The sequence below is a fragment of the Onychomys torridus genome, chromosome 2 (genome assembly GCF_903995425.1).
Source record: "Onychomys torridus chromosome 2, mOncTor1.1, whole genome shotgun sequence".
Taxonomy (NCBI): Eukaryota; Metazoa; Chordata; class Mammalia; order Rodentia; family Cricetidae; genus Onychomys; species Onychomys torridus.
In genome coordinates, this window is record NC_050444.1 from 166,440,166 (window position 1) to 166,458,688 (window position 18,523).

Consider the following 18,523-nt stretch of genomic DNA (forward strand, 5'->3'; position numbering starts at 1 on the left):
AAGGGCTGAGGAGATGATACAATGGTTAAAGTCTTCACTCGTAAGTGTGAAAACTGGAATTTAGATCCTCAGAAATCATTTAAAATCCAAGCAGGTGTATCCACCTGTAATCCAAAAACTCAGGAGGCAGAGACAGGGCCATTAAAGTGATCTGGCTAGACTGATGAGCCAGAATTGGTGAGTTATAGGTTTATTAAGAGACTCATGACTCTATAAACGAAGTGGCAATTGAAGACACCCAAAGTCAGCTTCAGATCTGCACAGGCATACACACACACACACACACACACACACACACACACACACACACACACGTTCACACATGGGTACACACATGCAAGTACACCACACACATGCATGCACATGCAAAAAAAGACCCTGAGGTTCAGTCAACCTGCTGGGAGCAAGTGGTACCAAAGACCACATTCTGTCAAGGAGCAAGAGAGATGGCATAGTGACTCCATAACACTTGCATATTTTAATGTCCAGGATCCCCTCCTACCATTGTCTCTTTTGTGTCTGTTCTCTGCACACTTTTGCCCCAAATCTTGTTAACCTGATGTCAAGCAGAGCAATTCTCCAAGAATTTGGAAGTGACAGAGCATTCCAAGGGAATGTGTATGTACAACAGTAAAGTGTCCATATTCAAGGAGACCGAGGCTAGGGAAGTTTTTAAAAGATAAAGTGAGTAAGGTTACCTCCCTGCCCCTCCCCGCCACCCCCCCGCCACCCCCGCCACCCCGTGTCATGGAGCAATAATCTTTGCCCACAGGATTACTAACAAGAATGACGCCAGCCTGAGGCTGAACACACAGGGGCTGGGAAGATTTCCCACAGCAGTGTTTTCCATACAAGGCTGTTGTACTGGTCAAGTGTTTACAGTAGTTGCTCTGGGGTAATGCTGAGAGGGGAGATTCTCTCCTTCTTGAAACTTCTACTTGACACTGGTTCCTCTATTTTGATTCTGACAACTTCCACATTGAGAAACTTTCTATTGGAACCCAGAACCAAGGCCTCACACACATGCAAGAACGCTAAGTTCCTCCTCGAACCTGGAGTCCAGGTAGCAGGCTGAAAGCCTCTCTCTGTCCCCGTGCCTCCAACCCCAACCTCAGACTTCTCCTAGGTCCCATGGCTGTGTCTGGCTTCCCAGCTCAGGAGGTAAAGGCCTGTGCTCAGCTATTTAGAGCTATCCCAGGCCCTCCTGCACTGCCCCGGCCTCAAAGGAGAGGAGTTCAGGAAGGCAGACCCACCAAGAAGGCCCCTGCCATGACTCTCATTAAGGAACAGTGGTGGTGGCACCACAATGACCAGGAATTTTGGCATCCCTAAGCAGGACAAGAACACCTGCAGCTCCTCCCTGCTGATAAGGATGTTTGTACATTAGAGATGAAGCTGGGATGGTGCTGGGTGGGGTTGGGCACAGTGGTATCAGTAGTGCCAGACAGGGCAACTTTCCCATCTGCCCAGGCAGTCCCTCCAGGTGCTGAATCTTCTTCCAAGGGCACTCTGTCCCCCCACCCCTTCCCCTAATGAAGACCCTTGCCTTTCTCCCTTGTGATTCAGCTGTTTCCTCTTCTTCTATCCTTGCAGACACCCTCTTGGCAGAAGGTCCCTGACTGTGACTGCCCAATTTGGAGCCCCTGAGCCTCTGAAGCTCCCAGAAGTTTCCATGGAGAAGATCATCTGTGTAAAGGCCAGCCCTGATGATACCCAGCTCCCTGCAGTATTCTAGCATCTCAGGGACACTACAACAGCCTCCTCAGGCTCTATGCCCTGCTCCTGAGACTCCCAGCCAGCCCAGAACAGGCCAGGCCCACCCCAGCCCTCTGTCCTTCCTAAGTCCTGAGGTGCCTTGGGCCTGCTCATCTGCAAGTCAGGTCTGTGGGTGCTGCCTCACGGAATCAGGGCTGCACCAGAGTGGACATGAATGTGGTGTTAGGACATTCTTGTTTTGGTGTGATTTTTTTTCATTTGCCTTTTCTCTGCCTTTTTCCCTATTTTAAAAGAAATGTTATTACATTTATGGTGTGTGTGTGTGTGTGTGTGTGTGTGTGTGTGTGTGTGTGTGTGGTGTGTACACGTGAGCATGTGTCACAGCACACATGTAGTGATCACAGAATAACTTGCAGGAGTTGGTTCTTGCCTTACACCATATGGGTCCCAGGGATTAAACTCAGGTCACCAGCTTCACCCACTTTCACTGTGTTTGTGATAGGATGAAGTGGGGTGATACCTCAGGCTGGAAACATCTTGCTTCTCGCCCAATTTCACCCTTCTTAATTTTATGATGCCTGGAGAAGGTTGCCGAAGATTCTGGCTCCTTAGCTAAGCTGGCCATCCACTGCAGAAGATTCTCTTTCTTCCAGTTCCTGCTGCACTGCCTGGGCTCTCACTGTGTCAAGGGCTCTGATCCCTGACTATTATTATTTATGTCATATTGACCCAGGTTGGTCCAATGGAAACCCCATGTATACATGTTTACTGGAAACCCTACTTCATGTGCACAGTCTCTCCAGACATCTGACAGGGTACCCAGGTCTCAACAATCAATGTATTTATTCTATGCAGGTAAGAGGATACCTCTGTCCTCACAGATGGAGGTGAGACTGCTTGTGGGGGAATTCCAAGGGAAACTATGGAATGAGACAGGGAGCCTGAAACCCACAGCACCACTGGGAGTCTCCCCTCCAGCCATGTGTACTCCTCCTTTCTCCCATTCCTACTTTGATTTCTAAGTCCCTAAGCCCTCAGAGCTAGCACTGAGCTACCACCTCCATCAAGATACCACTAAGTGGTTACCTTGGCAGACTGAGCTCAAGTACCCCTCTGAGGTGCTGACTAAGCAGCTGGGGTGCCAAGGCAAGCCAGGCACACACCAAGATATGGCTATCTTCTTACACAGGCCCAAACTCTGGAGCTGACACCCTAGGCCTAGGCCGTGGCACTATGGCAATTCCTGCCGGTGCCACTTCTCAGGCCCCAGCTGACCTTGTCACTCCCCTTCCCCTGCTGGCCTCCAGGCACTCAGTGCATTCCCCTCCCCCGCCCTGCCAGCTCTGGCCCATACCTCATGCCCTCCATCCCAGAACATTTCAAAGGCAGCTCCTGCAAGGCCCCACAACAACAGGCCTGGAGAGGGAACCTGTTGTGGGGAGACTTCAGCCTGGCCCCACTGCCTCACACACAGCCCTGCAATCCAGGGTTAGGGATCCTGGCACCTGAGCGGAGAAACTTCCATGCGGGCCACAGCAAAGACCTGTGAACTCAAACTGTGGCCACCTCTCAGTGCCCTTTGACCCCTCTTGCCTAGCCATCAATAGACAGGGAAAGAGCCCAGCCATGGTGGTACTCGTCTTTAATCCCAGCACTTGAGAGGCGGAGGCAGGTGAATCTGACTTCAAGGCCAACCTGGACTACAGTGTGTAGTCAGAATATTTCCTGTGTCCCGGCCTGCCAGTCAGGACAAATCTCTCCCACTCGCATACCCCAAGTAAACACACAGAGGCTTATATTAATTATAACTGCATGGCTATGGCTCAAGCCTTTTGCTAGCTAGCTCTTATATCGTAATTTAGCCCATAACTATTAATCTATGTATCGCCTATCACCACATGTTCTGTGGCTTTACCTGCATCCCATTACATGTTACTCCTTGGGCAGCTCCTAGCGCCCTGTCCCCGGTCCCATCATTGTCCCCTTCTCCCTCCCCTCACCCCCCATGTGTACACAGCTAGCCTTCTTCCTGTCTCTCTCTTTGAATTTCCCACCTGCCTCTAAGCTGCCTTGCCATAGGCCAAATGGCTTTATTTATCAACCAATCAGAGCAACACATATTCGCAGCCCTACAAAAAGACATTCCCTCATCAACACTGAGTGAGTTCCAGGCCAAACCCTGTCTCAAAAAAAAAAAAAAAAAATAGACAGAGAAAGGCATCCACTTTCCTGGTGGTAGTAGACCCTGGTCAAGGAGGGAGGCACCTGGGCCTTCCCTGTAGCAGCTCTCAAGGCTCACTCTGTAGGCTCTACACAGGTACAGCAGGTAGGACCTCTAGGACACAACGGCATGGTCCAGACCTAGTGTCTTAGCTACTGTTCTATTGCTCTGAAGAGGCACATTAACCAAGGCAATTCTTATTTAAAAAAAAAAAAAAAAAAAAAAAAAAAAAGGCATTTAATTGGGATCTTGCTTACAGTTTCAGAGGATTAGCCCATTATCATTAGGGCAGACAATCATGGCTCCTCAGCAGTAAGAGCTTTACATCCTGATCCACAGGCATTTGGCAGAGGCAGAGAGACTGGGCCTGGTATGGATTTTTGAAACCTCAAAGCCAACCTCCAGCAATAACCTCCTCCACATGTCCTAATCCTTCCAAACAGTTCAACTGGGGACTAAGTATGCAAATATAAGAGCCTATGGGGACCATTTTCAATTCAGTTCAGGCTCTCCCTGCACCAGCAAGAAGTAAGATAGCCAGTCTGGTGTGCAGGAGGGAGGCTCTGCCCTTGAGTTGGGACAGCAGTCTATGAATGTGGGCACTTGCTGCTACAACCAACAAGCTTAACTATGGCTATCTCATGACTGGCCTCAACCACCTACAGCAAAGAATAGCCCTGCTGTCCAGGGACCAGTGATGGGGTTCCTGTGGTCACATATGGCAGCTGCTCCTATCCAGGAACTGAAGTTTTCAGGAGGCCACATGCCTGTGTAGAAACACTCTGTTTCCCCTCTGAGGTTGCGGTGCAGCTGTCTCCTCCCAAATAGAGCGATCTCCCTCCAGGAGATCGGGGGCTTTGGAGGCCAGGGGAGTCAAGGAAATGGGGATGGCCTGGGAAGACCATAACACAAAAGGTTCACACAGCCCTTCCCAGGATTACAAAAGCAGTGGTAATAACTGGGGAGAGGGAGGGTCACTGGCCATTCAGGAAGTTTACAAGTAGAGCATAGAGCTCCAGGAGTGTGGCTTTCCTGAGCTGGGGTAGGCTACTCATGTGGGGGTAGGCTTTTCATTAATGCAGCTGACTTTGAGTTGTTCATGCTCTATAAGTGACCAGAAAAAAAAATGGCCAGGCGGTGGTGGCGCATGCCTTTAATCCCAGCACTTGGGAGGCAAAGGTAGGCGAATCTCTGTGAGTTCAAGCCAGCCTGCTCTACAGAGCAAGATCCAGGAAAGACGCAAAGCTACACAGAGAAACCCTGTCTCGAAAAAAAACAAAATAAACAAACAAAAAAAAAAAAAAAAAAATGCACTAGTTCTCTAAGCTAGACCTAGATAGTGTCTTTTTGGGGGGCTGAGGGGGGTCTGTCTTGAGTGTCCTATCTGAGTTAACTAGACATTTGTTCATATCTCCTAGGCAAAAGTCACACAATACATGAAGAAGAGAAGGTGAGCTAAAAGCCCAGCACTGTGATGTAAGGTTGCCCTGTCCTCTAGCCATCCACCTGAAGACACAGCACAGTCCTGTGGCCTGTCTCAGTGCAGACACTACCATGATGCAGGCTGGTCAGATCACAGATCAGGAGAAACCACCATTGAGAAGCAGGCTTGCTACAGCCCTTCCCCCACACCACACAGGGCCACCTGGGGAAGCCCCAGGGTTGATCAGCAAGCAGAAGAGGCAAGGTGCCAACAGGTGAGAGCCTTCTTGTGGTTTCCATGGGGAAGGCCAGACAAGGCTGTTCAGCAGACCTAGGCTTGGTTGGCTGTAGGGCCAATCTGAGCTCTCAGGCTCTGGGGACCATTGGCCTGAGGTATAAATGCCTCCTAGGGGAGGTGAAGGGTGGTGTGACCATAACTAACCTGGCGGAGAGGAAGGTGTTCTAAAGACTCATTTGTTCCTCACGTTGACTCCCAGACTAATGAAACAGGGGCCCCAGGGGACTAGAACTGCCCCAGAAATCAGACTGTGAGAAAAGAAAGCCTAAAGCTTGGGCCAACCAGAAGGGAAACTTCTGGAGACTTCTAATTTGTCAGACCACTTTACAGGAGAGGCAACGATGGATCTGTGGCAGGTGGGACTATGGCTTAACAGGACTACTTAAATGCATAACTCAGGCCTCTGCTTTACCTCCACCTTGGGTCAGGAGTGGAAAGATGGACTTGGAAAGGTCACTGGATCTCTGTCCCTTTTCCCAGGGTGGCCATCTGCAGAATCCATCCACTCTGGTGATTCCCGTCCTTGCCACTTCCCAGGCTTCAGATGACCTTGTCATCTTCCTTCCCACCTACCCCTGCAGTGCCCTCTGGGCACTCAGTGCCTTCCCCTCCCCACAGTCCTGCCAATTGGGGGGCCACACCTCACCCCTGGAACTTTTCAAAGGCAGCTCCTGCAACTGGGGTGGGACCTGCAGGGCAAAGGTTTTAGTGTCTTATCTGGGGTAACTAGACATTTGCTCATGTCTCCTAAGCAAACATCACACAATGCATGAAGAAGAGAAGCTGGGCTGAAAACCCAGCACTGTGACCTGAGGTTTCCCTGTCCTCTAGCCATCCACCTGAAGTGACAGTACAGTCCTGTCCTGGGCCTGTCTCAGTGCAGACACTACCATGATGCAGGCTGGTAAGGCCTTCTCTGCTTTTCACTATTAAGGTAGCTTTTTAAATTGTCTTCTCTAGGACAGGTGTCCAAACCTGGCTTGTTGTGGACCAGGCTGTGTCTCTAAATCCAGCGATGCCATGGTTAATATTGATCATCATCTTGGTGGGATGTAGAATCACCATGGAAACAAATATCTAGGCATGTTTGGAAAGAGTGTCTAGATTGGTTGATTGAGGTGGGAAGACCAGCCCATAGGGTTGGTTGACACCTTAGAGGAGAAGCACCATTCCATGGACAAGGGTTTTGGACTGAATAAAGAAAAGGCAAGCTGTGCATCAGCATCCACCACTCTGCTTCCTGACTGCAGATGATGTGGTGTGAGCAGCTGCCTTCACTCAGTGCTTCCTGACTGCAGATGCCTTGTGACCGGATGCCTCATGCTACTGCGGTCATGCCTTCCCCACTGTGATGAATGCTGCTCTCAAACCAGGAGCCAAAGTAAACCCCTCCTCCTTAAGTTGCTTCTTGTCAGGAATTTGGTCCAAGTAACGAGAAAAGCAACTCATGCAGGTGGCTTCAGCTTAGTTAGTCTGAGCATAAATTGCCAACTCCGTGGTCACTGTTTCCTGAATCCAGGAGTTGGATCTTCTTGAAAGCGTAAGTGAAGCTCCACATGTCGAACCATCAGAATAAAATCATGTTTGGAACAGGCATCTTGTGTGGGCAACTGGATACAAAGAAATCACCCTCAGGGTCCCACTGCCCCTCTCATGGAGCCTGAGTAAATGTGGCTTGAAGGGACTAGTTCTGGGGACCCCTAGCTCCAAGTAGATCTAGACTGGGCATCTCCAGAGTTCTCCACAGCCTCAGACAGGCAGCTCAAAGAACACTAGGAACACAGTGCCACACAGCTTCCCCAGGCCTCCATTTATTCTGATGGATGTGAATTCTGCCTCTGATTGGTTGAGCATGCATGCCCTGCCCTGATGTGCAAGGGCAGAAGGAAGCAATTGTCTCAGGGCCCTGCTCATGTCTCTGTTTCTGAAGTTTTAAGCCCACCCATTCTGACAACACCAAAAAACACAATGCTCAGCCCCCTCCCCATGCCCAACCCTTCTTAAAAACCACACCTCCATCTCCAGTAATGTCTCTTTTGTTAATTCAAAGCTCCATTATTAACTTCTGTTCTAGGGCAACCTGGGCCCTGTGTTTGGAGACCAGGCCCTAGATATAGTCAGAGCAAAGTCAAGGGCCAACAGATCGAGAACAATACAATGGGCACTCTATTGGGGACTTACAGGCATACTACGGGCCTGAGTGGCAGAACACTGATCCCTGCCACTTACATCAGTATGAGGAGTTTAGAAAGCGATCAGGACAAAAGTGACTTCAATCAAGCCTGGTCCACCTGATTTGTCTCAAGCTTACACCAGGAGCATCAAGCACACTCAGGATTCTGATAGCACAAAGTCCCCACAAAAGGCTCCATGTCGTACTCTAATGGTTCTGTCTCCTTTAGCTGCTGGAAACAGACCAGGTAGGTCAGTGGCTACTGTGAAGTTAAGACTCGGGAAGGCTGCATTAGGCCAAGCTGCATCTGTGCATGCACTTAAAATTGGTATGATTCTTTGGTGGACAGAGCCCTCTGTGTTACTGGAAGCTCTCTTCATGATCACCAAGTTCCTGTTCCGATGTCCTCTTTGTGAGACATTAATGCAGGCCTGTTCTACAGTCTAATTACAATCCATCTGTATCATAGCAAATGACAAGCACTTGTACAACCTGCCTATCTCTTCCTCATAACTCAACTTCTTTTTTTTGGTGTTGTTGTCCCCCCCCCCCAAGGGTTTCTCTGTAGCTTTGGAGGCTGTCCTAGAACTCGCTTTGTAGACCAGGCTGGCCTTGAACTCACAGAGATCCACCTGCCTCTGCCTCCCGAGTGCTGGGATTACAGGCGTACACCACCACCGCCCAGCATAACTCAACTTCTTTAACCTCGAGCATTAACGCACAAGTTCTTCTGTATGTTCCACAGGCTAATGAGTAGGTGAATAGCAAGATTATATGGGATAAAGAAGATAATAGATAGATAGATAGATAGATAGATAGATAGATAGATAGATAGATAAAAGATAAGATAGATGATAAAGAGAGGAGATAGGTGGATGATAGATACATAAATGAGAAAGATAATTTAGATATTGTGGTTATTTGAAGGAAAATTGTCCCATGGGCTCATATTTTTTAATGCTTGGGCCCCAGTTAGTGGAACTGTTTGGAAAGGATTAGGAGGTGTGGCTTATTGAAGGAGGTGTATCTCTGAAAGTGGGCTTTAAAAGCCCACATCAAGACCAATCTCTCTTTCTCTCTGTTTCTGGGTCTGTCTGTCTGCCTCTCTCTCTCTCTCTCTCTCTCTCTCTCTCTCTCTCTCTCTCTCTCTCTCCCTGCCTATGGATGAGAATATAAAGTTCTCAGCTATTGCTCCAGTGCCATGCCTGTCTGCTTCCTGTCATGATGATAATGGACTAACCCTTTGAAACTATGAGCAAACTCTCAATTAAGTGCTTCCTTTTATAAATTGCCTTGTTCATGGTGTCTCTTCACAACAATAGAATAGTAACTAAGAAAGAGATGTAATGATAGATATACAGAGCTGTGACATGTAGCATCAATGAGACTATCCATTGCAGTGGCAAATACCTGAGGGAAATATTTCAAGGAGGAAGGATGTGTTTCAGCTCACCATTTCAGCAGTGTCTATGATCACTGGCTTCATTGCTCCTGAGTCTTTGGTGTGGCAGAGGTCCATAATAGATCTCTATGGGAGAGCAGAGCTGCTCCCTCCACAGCAGCCAGGGAACAGAGAGGGAATGCTGTTGCTCGTGGGCTCTTTTCTCCCTTTACTTCCTCTGGGCACACCCCATGGGATGGTTGTACCCATGCTCAGAATGGGAATCTCCCCTTAGCAAACCATCTCCAGAGATGCTCCACAAGTGCACCTTGACCTCAAAGACACTTCTGAACTCACTCAAGGTTGACCACTGTGCACCTCAGGATGGGCACACTTAGCTACAGTCTCGACTCCTAAACATTATTTTTTAATAAATGCAAACAGTTATTTGGAGAACTGATTCCAGGACTGAGGCAAAGAGACAAGTAAGCCTGGCTTCACAGCAATAACTCCCAATGAGTGATGTGAAATGTTCAAAGAATCCTATTGGTACACTGGGGCCAAAAAACATGGCAGTGATGGAATCAAAGCCACTGAGCAGAATGAAAAGTCCAAGGTCACCATTGCATCAGCGAGGGTGACTTTGCCTCACCAAGTGACCACGTGACACAGGAACAGAGTCACCCTGGAGCAGCCATCATCACAATCACAGGACAGACAAATGTTTAATGAGATACAAGATGTCTACATAGAGACAAGGCATATAACAAAAAATATTTATTTCTTATAACAAGTAGAAAAGAGACAAATACAAATGTAACTTTAGAAAATCATTCTGAGGACAAGGGAATGGTTCAGTCACTAAAGTGTTTGTCCCACAGCATAGGGACATGAGTTCCTGAAAGTGAGTTCATCCCCAGAACACCCTTAAAAAGTCCAGTGTAGTGCTCTGTGCCTATAATCCCAGCACTGAGGAGACAGAGAGAAGAAAAGGAGCTGGGCTGTGGTGGTGCACGCCTTTAATCCCACACTCAGGAGGCAGAACCAGGTGGATCTCTGTGAGTTCGAGGCCAGGCTGGTCTACAGAGTGAGATCCAGGACAGGCACCAGAACTACACAGAGAAACCCGTCTCAAAAAAGCAAGAGAGAGAGAGAGAGAGAGAGAGAGAGAGAGAGAGAGAGAGAGAGAGAAAGAGAAAGAAGAAGAAGAAGAAGAAGAAGAAGAAGAAGAAGAAGAAGAAGAAGAAGAAGAAGAAGAAGAAGAAAGAGGAGGGGAGGGGAGGAGAGGGGAAAAGAGAGGAGAGAAGAGAAGAGAAGAGAAGGGAAGGGAAGGGAAGGGAAGGGAAGGGAAGGGAAGGGAAGGGAAGGGAAGAGAAGAGAAGAGAAGAACAGGAAGTGACTGTGGCCCAACCTGGAGGCCCACAGAGGTAACTGCAGTTACTTTAAAGGCTGAGGTAGAGGGTCAAGTTTGAGGCTTGCTGGAGACACAGAATGAGTCCAAAGTGGACCCAGACAATTTCACATGACTCTGCCTCAAAATAACAGTGAAAAGAGTGTTGGGATACAGCTCAGTGGTCAAGCACGTGCCTGGCATCTCACTAGGTACACCCCAGACCCAGGAGGCAGTGCTCACTAGCCCACTAGATGAACAGGCCTAGGCTTCACATATCCAGGACAGGCAGAGGCCTAGGGTTTAGACTGAGCTGTTCTGAGCTGGTGGGAAGAGACAGGAGTAGGGTCAATGGTAGCTGTCATTGATACTGGAGGTTTTGGGTCATCACCTCCCAGGATTTGGATGAAGGGGCACATGGGAGCAGATGGGGAAATGAAAAGGCCCCTGGACCCCATTTGCAGTAAGAATGGCAAAGCAACTCCTTGACTCTGAGCCAAAACCACATCTCTGCTGCTGTATGTCTTGGCACTGGAGCAGCCCAGGGCAGCAGCCACGCTCCACAGACATATGGAAGTTTCCCACTAGGGCCTCCTAGGTATCTTGTCATCCAGAATTCACAGGGTTGAAAGCTGTCTCCTCCTCAGTCACAGCAAACCCAACCTCAGTGACTGGAAACTTGACAGTGTTCTCTTGTTTCTGCCCCTGTCAGAGAAACCCAGGATTAAGCCTTGCCTCTCAGGCACCAAGCTGGGGGCTGCATAGTTCTTGGGGGACATGTAAAACTCAACATAGACCAAGAAGTTGGGTCCTTCATCCTGCTGGGACCTCCTCCCCCAACCCAAACTCCTCTAGAATGATACCTGCAGGTGCTCCAGTTCCCTGGCCCCTGGTCCTGGAACACAAAGACATCAGGTCATGGGAGAGGCTGAAGCAAGACTGGCCAGAGGAGACAGGTACACAGCAATGCAGAACCCACATTCTGTAATTCCAGCTATGTGGTCTACCCCCAGAGTTTGGCCTTCTCTAGAGAAGCGGGCTTTGGACATGTGTCAAGACCCACAGGAGGCCCACCAGGTCTGCCCACCTTCCTAGAGGGCAAAGTCAACCACTCACTTATTTCACAGAGTTAGGGTTCTCTCACTCCCATGAGTAGGGAATGGGGATGCCTTACCCACCTACACTGGGAACACCCAGGGGTGAGCACACAGGTATGCTTCCTCACTGCCAAGGGTGTCATCTCTTTGGCCCTTGGTGTTCTTTTTGCTTCCCTGAACCATGGCCTAGAGCTTCCCAGACCCAAGCTGGCCTGCAAGCTGGTCTCTGGTACCCTACTCAGCATAGCATGGCTAAGACAGAAGAAGACTGAACAAGGAGGGAGGAGAGAAGGAAGGGAGGGTGAAGGTAGAGGGAGGGAGAGAAGAGGGAAAAATGGGAGGGTCCCAGACAGGCCACCTAACAGCTGGGCTCTGGAGAAAGCCTGCACCATTGTGCAAAGAGGGACCCAACCCCTGCAAGGACCCTTGAGATCCCTCCTGGGGTCCTGAGCCCTGACAGGATGGGGTATTGCTCACTGGCATGTGGCCTTTTTCTTCTAATGTAGATGTAGACTATTAGGACAGCTGCCAAAAGGCCCAAAGAGATGAAAACGACGTAGAAGGTCCAGGAGAAGGAGCAGGAGACATCTGTGCTGCTGGTCCCATGTTCCACTTCTTTCTGAAACCATGCATTGCACCTAAGAGAGAGCAGCCAGGGGACTTGGTGGGACACCTAGGCTGTGGGGACAGGTCAGCAGACTGGGCACTGCAGGGGGCTAAGGCGGGGTCTGTGCAGCTCAGAGCCACTCAGGTGGTCAACAGCTCTGAGATAGGACTGAAGCCTGTCAGAGTCTTCAAGCCCTTTATGGGTAACAGAGAGAGGGAAGAAATAAGAAAAAAAGGGAAGAGGAGCAAAGGAACATGGCAGAAATGGCAGCAAAGAGCAAGGGACGGAGGAGGGGAGTGAGGGACTTAATGAGGACTGAACCCACAGCAGTGAAGAGAGGATGAGGATGGGCTGCTGTGCCTTCCCCAGGGAAGCCACACCTGACCACCCAAGGAAACATAGCAACACTCAGAGACCCCCAGTCCCCAGGTTAGCTCTAGGGTCTGGGACCCACATTTAAACAGGTCCTGGCTCAGGTAGAGAAGGGGCCTCACCTGAAGTGGTTTGAATGACAATGGCCCCACAGGCTCATGGCACTAGGAGGGGTGTGTGGCCTCCTTGGGTTAGGTGTGGCTCTGTTGTGTCACTGGGGGCGGGCTTTGAGGTTGCAGATGCTCAAGCCAGGCCCTGTATCACTCTCCCTTCCTGCTGCCTACTGATCCAGATGTAGGACTCTCAGCTACCTCTCCAGCACCATGTCTGCCTGCAGGCCATCACACTTCCTACCAGGATGATAATGGACTAAACTAAACTTCAGAACTCTAAGCCAGTCCCAATTACCAATTAAATGTTTTCCTTGATAAGAGTTGTGATGGTCATGGTGTCTCTTCACAGCAATAGAAACTCTAAGACAATCATGCCCACATCCGTAACTCCTGGGTGCCACATTCATAGGGTGGGAACTGGCCACAGCCTATGGCTTCCAACCTAAGGCCCAGTGATCTCTGAGAGCACAGGCTCCCACATATTGTCCTGCATTGGGGTTTCTGACTGCTGCCTATCAAAGGGCCCTCTGATGGCTTTGGGCACTCATCTTCTAGAGGAACAGAGTAATTCCCTCCCCAGGGTGTAGGTCACCTACCTGGTCCAGGGCAGACATTCCTCCCAAGTCCCTCCAGGTGAGAAGGTCCCTATCAGGCAGTCAGCACATACAGTGTCATGGCTGTAATTACCTGAGGGTCAGAGAGAGACAAGTAGAAAACACCGGGCTCAAGCTTGCAGGGAGCTAGGCTTCTCTGGGGTGGGTTCTGGAACCTTTCAGCACACACTGCTCTGTGGCTAGTAGAGGGAGCTGTGGTGGTAGATGACACACTAAGAACATGTGAGAAGGGGTTGGGTAGTTCTAGGAGATCCTGGACAAGGACAGAGCCTGACTTAATAATCCAGGGATCCTTCTACCTTCACCTCATAAGCTCTTTTAGGTCTTCTGGGTAGATTCCAGATGGGAAGCAAAGACTGGCCTCACACTCACATCTGGTTAGTAGTGAGGTTGGCCTAGGTTACCCTACAAGTCAGGCTCCCTGCTAGGCATCTGAGGTGAGGCTGGATAGCTGAGGTTAGACCAGAAGTGGGAGCTACTGGGGCTGCGCCAGCTCCCCTCCCCTCCTCTGCCCTCTGTCCTCTTCCTGGCTCTCACCAGAAAGCCTTTTCTCTGCCCTGTCTTCCAGATCCCTGCCCTCTCCTGCCTGCCCCTGCCCCTGTGCTTCTCCTGTCATCCCTGCCACCTACCCTCTCCTGCCTTTATTTTGATGTGCCTTCCCCGGCTCTCCCTCCTCTGCCTTCAGTGCCCTTTGCTGCCCTCTTCTCTCGCCCTCCGGGATCTACTGTCTCACCCTCCCTTCACCTGTCAGCCTATAGCCCTCTCTCCTCTCTTGACACCAGGACTTGTCTGGGGTGGGTGGCCTAGGGGTGGCCAAGGTTCCTGCTCCTTCTGAGATCCCTGAGCAGGAGGGTTTCTGGACACCAGGCAGCAGGGGCCATGGGACAAGAATGGCCTCAAAGGAGGAGCCTACATTCGGCTAGCTCACCTCTCCTCAGGACCCTCTGTCCCCGAGGGCAGGTGGTGTGCGGCAAGCATGTAGAGCAGTGGTCACCCTCCTGGGCCTCACAGAAGTAGCCTGGACTGCAGCGGCACACAGTGTCCTCCCGGCTGGAGCACACTCGCCAGGTCACTAGGCCCATGTCTGCCGTCAGAGACAGGGTGGTGAGAGCACCCACCCTCCAGCTGCCCCGGTGCACCAGGCCAGCCTTCAGCACCACCCACCTCCACAGGAGCTCCTACCTGGATCACAAACTCCACAGGACAGACATTTGCTCAGGCCATTTGCATGGGCAGTGTATGTCTGTGGGGGACAGGGGGCACACACTGTGCCTGTAAACTCACTGCAGGCTCGCTTCACATGGTAACCTGCAGCCAGGACCCACAGTTCCTCAGTGGTGGAAGTAACCTGCAGAAGCCTACCCTGTACCCTCACCTGGAACTCCAGCAGGAACTCCAGCAGGTATGGCACCAACCAAAACAAAGCCCCACAGGAACTGTTGGCCCATCTGCCTTCTGTGTGTCCTCTATGGGCCATTCAGAAGTTCACAACATGGAACCTCCTAATTCACCCAGGACTGGCTCTGACCACGCCCTGCTTATGTCTCAGTCTCAGCCTCCTGGCATGCTGGGCCTGCCCTGTGCCCCAGGCTCACCCCACACAGTGCAGCAGCAAAGGTCCCAGAGGCTGAGGAGTACAGACTGCCAGGGGCTGTCCCTGGACTGGACGCTGTACAGCCTGGATCAGCTGGGCCATTGGACTGAGGACCCAGAGGCCAAGAGACTCAGAACAGGGCCTTCCTGGGCACAGCACTGGCTCCTGGAGCTGCTCCTACCTGGGTTGCACATGGGACAGCACTCGTCCCCCACAGAATACTCCTCTTCTCTGCATAAGGGCTGGACAGAGAGACAGCACAGGAAGTTCAAAAGGAAGACACACAACACCTGGGAGAAGGGATGAGTGTTGGAGGGGTGTTCTTCCCTCTGTCCCTGTGGCTCCCTCCCCCAGGATGGCCCAGGGCCTCAGTTCATGCTCTGCTCTGTGCAGTGGGGTAGCAGCAGCCTTTCAGCTGGCAGTGTCTCTGTGGGACAGGCTCAGAGCCCGCACCTGCTTAACCTCTCTTCTGCTTTCTCTCTGGGCCTGACAGTGTAAGACCTGAGGAGGCAGCAGGGTCAGCTAGGGCTGGACTCAGAGACTCCCAGCAGAGGGTGGGAACAGGCTCTTTGGGATCCTAGGAGGGGAGAGAGCAGCAGTGCCTGACTGCTGGTCAGAGTTGCCTCCTTGAGCAAGCAGGGGAGACACCCTGGCTCCTGCTATTCTGCCCTGATGTCTACCTCCACTGTACTTGTCCTTGGGGGCAGAGCTGCATAAGGTCGGCCTCTTGCTACAGGGCCTGCCCAGGGACTCTTCCAGGACATGGCCGGCCAAGGGCCACCACATCCAGGCCACCACCACCTGCTCTAGAATGAAAGCCACAGCAGGTGTCTGTGAGTGGAGCCCCCTAGGACCTGCCTGTCTGTAACCTCCCAACATGAGGCTGTCCTCAATCATCTCCAGAGATCTGGACATCCAGCAACAAAGAGCCCAGTGAGCTGGTGGCCCAGACAGAGGCAAGGGGGCCGGTCTGGGGACAGGAAATGGCTGGGGTGATCTGTGCTGTGGCTGGAGTTGGGCTTGGGAGGACAGAGCTTGGGGACAGGAAAAAGCTCTGGGACTCACCAGGCTGAAGGTGTTGGCTGTGGGGGCCTGGCTCCAGGGTGAAGACCCGCATCCTGGCAGAGGTTCCATGTTCCTGATCAAGACACTGCAGGCCGGGAGCCCCATGGGCTCTGGGCCTCACACACACCCTCCTCAGCCCATCAGCAAAAAGTGAAAATGAAAGAGACATGCAGTCAGGGTTCTGAGCTTTGCACATGGGCTGCACCAAATGGATGGGGGTAGAAGGTGCTGGGAGGGCCAGCTCCAAGATTCAAGATGAAGCCTCAGCCACAGAAGCAGTACAGGAACATTACCAAGTTCTTCTTTGTACAGTCCCAGCCTGAATATATGCTCCGTGGAAGTACATCTTTCTCCCAGGGCACTGCAAATTCCTTGTTGCTCACCTTGAGTTTTCTGACAGACGGACTGACAGCTGAACCTCAGCCTCAAGCAAATGAGAACTTTATCTATTGACCTTCCTCCCAACACACCCTTCTCACAGAACCCTCCCTCAGGAGCTTCTAGTCACTTCCCAGTTACCGTGTCAGGGATATTCCCCAACACCATTTACCATCACCCAGTTTCTCAGCCTACATACTTCGGAGTACATGGGACCCTAGGAACAGAAGCCAGCCTTTATCCTCGAAGGGTGAAGCAGGACTCCTTGTCAGCCTTAGGCAGGTTGTGGGCTTCCCCACCTGTCCCCAGAGAGGGAACAAGCAGAACAGTCCTATTTTCCTTCTGTAGATGTGGATGAGGTTTCTTACTACAAAGTAATATGCTGGCCCCCAGAGCTACCCTATTTGAGCATGGACCTCAGTAAGCCTGGAGGTGGGGGCCATACTATAGACCTAGGCTCCAAAGAGGACTGAGCAACTCCAACAGAACACAGAAAATCAAGTTCCTCAAGATCCTTCGATCTGTGCTGTTGGCTCTCTCCCCTCTACTGTCCGTTAATTAGCCACACGTGATTGTTCCATATAATCAAATTGGTCACCACACTCATAGGCTTGGCTGGCATCCCAGCCCTGGGCTGGTTTTCCTCATATTCAAGTCTTGCCCACATCTAAAACACACCCTGTTCCGGGGAACACTGTGGGCCAGCCTAGAAGACACCAGGCTCTAACCCACCCACAGCTCTTTCTGGGTGCTGACTAGTTGTCCTAGTTTGGATTACTATTGCTGTAATGAAATACCATGACCAAAAACATCTTTGGAAGGAAAGAGTTTATTTGGCTTACACTTCCACATCACTGTTCATCACTGGCAGAAGTCAGGACAGGAACTCAAGCAGGGCAGGATCCTAGAGGCAGGAGCTTGTGCAGAGCCCATGGAAGGGTGCTGCTTACTGACTTGTTGTCCATGGCTTGCTCAGCCTGCTTTCTTATAGAATACACAATGGGCTGGGCCCTCCCCCCATCGATCACTAATTAAGAAAATGCCCTTTGGGCAGATATTATGGAGGCATTTTCTCAGTTGAGGTTCCCTCCTTTCAGAAGAGTCTAGCTTGTGTCAAGTTGACATAAAACTAGCTAGAACACTAGTCCACAGTCCTCCAGAATCCCACCAAAGAGTCCGCTGTGTGTTACAGAGAATGTTCCACACAGCCACCTGTGTGCCTTTATCTGTAGTAGACAGTGCAGGGTGGCCAGTCACAGGAAGTAAAAACAGGACATGGGGACATGGACACCCCACTACAAAGTTCCTGGCACTACAAGCTATAGGCACTGGGGTCAGCCAGTATTGCCCAGATATCCCCTGCAAGACTATCCACTGATAAGGGTCACAATGACTACAGCTACCAGTGTCCTCAGGTCACAGTTGGAAACCCAAAGAGGAAAGGCTGGTGCTAGCTAGGGCAGTAGTGTTTCTAAATGAGCATGAACAGTGGTGCCCTGTCAGGCTGAAGCTTCCCAGGCCTGGGGTCAAAGAGTTTTGCTGACCTCGACCTGGGTGAAGAGGTTGGCATTCCCAGTCTCTAAGACCCTGGAGTGTGTGGGGGGGGGGGACAGACAGGGGTCAGATTATGGGCGCCTGCATAATATTCTCAGCATTCATCATCCCACCTTGTGGTCTAAGGCTCTGTGGGAGGGTGTACTCTTCCAGCTCCTGCTCTGGCAGCCCAACACAACACTGTAGGAGTTCCTAGCAAAGAGAAGGGGCAGCCCTTGTACCCCATCCCACAAGTGAGCCCTGCGAAAATGGCCAAAGCCCTACAGCTCACGGGTGCCTCAGAACACAGAGAAGGCTCTGGGATGCTGGTATGTCTCCATGTCTCCTGGCTCTCAGAGACATGCCCCAGGATGGGGAAGATACATAATCAGAGATCATCACCAAGTTGGGAAACTGGGACACAATGAGAGACAGGAGTTACTGACACCATGTAGTACCTAGCTGAATGGGGAATGCCCAGTTGCTCGGCCCCTCTACCACCAGAGGCCAGCATAAAGGCCATGTGATCTTTGCATGGATCTTGGCCTA

The 18,523-nt window shown here is 51.0% G+C and overlaps 1 protein-coding gene across 1 annotated transcript; it reads right to left on the minus strand.

The window, feature by feature from the left end:
* Positions 1-10,583: 10,583 nt before the first annotated feature.
* LOC118578148 (tumor necrosis factor receptor superfamily member 14-like) lies at positions 10,584-17,255 on the minus strand. The gene is made up of 8 exons (XM_036178851.1): positions 16,064-17,255; positions 15,180-15,288; positions 14,587-14,712; positions 14,333-14,488; positions 13,387-13,477; positions 12,176-12,336; positions 11,465-11,496; positions 10,584-11,306 (listed from the first exon to the last, which is right to left on the minus strand). The coding sequence occupies exons 1-8, from the start codon at positions 16,166-16,168 to the stop codon at positions 11,208-11,210; spliced, it is 879 nt and encodes a 292-aa protein (XP_036034744.1). The 5' UTR covers positions 16,169-17,255; the 3' UTR covers positions 10,584-11,207.
* Positions 17,256-18,523: the final 1,268 nt, after the last annotated feature.

Coding starts and splice junctions, on each gene's coding strand:
- LOC118578148 (XM_036178851.1), bottom strand. CDS start 16,168: ATGGGGCTCCCGGCCTGCAGTGTCTTGATCAGGAACATGGAACCTCTG. Junction 15,289..16,063: donor CAGCCAACACCTTCAGCCTG/GTGAGTCCCAGA, acceptor CCCTTCTCCCAG/GTGTTGTGTGTCTTCCTTTT. Junction 14,713..15,179: donor CTGTCCCATGTGCAACCCAG/GTAGGAGCAGCT, acceptor TCCTGGCTGCAG/GTTACCATGTGAAGCGAGCC.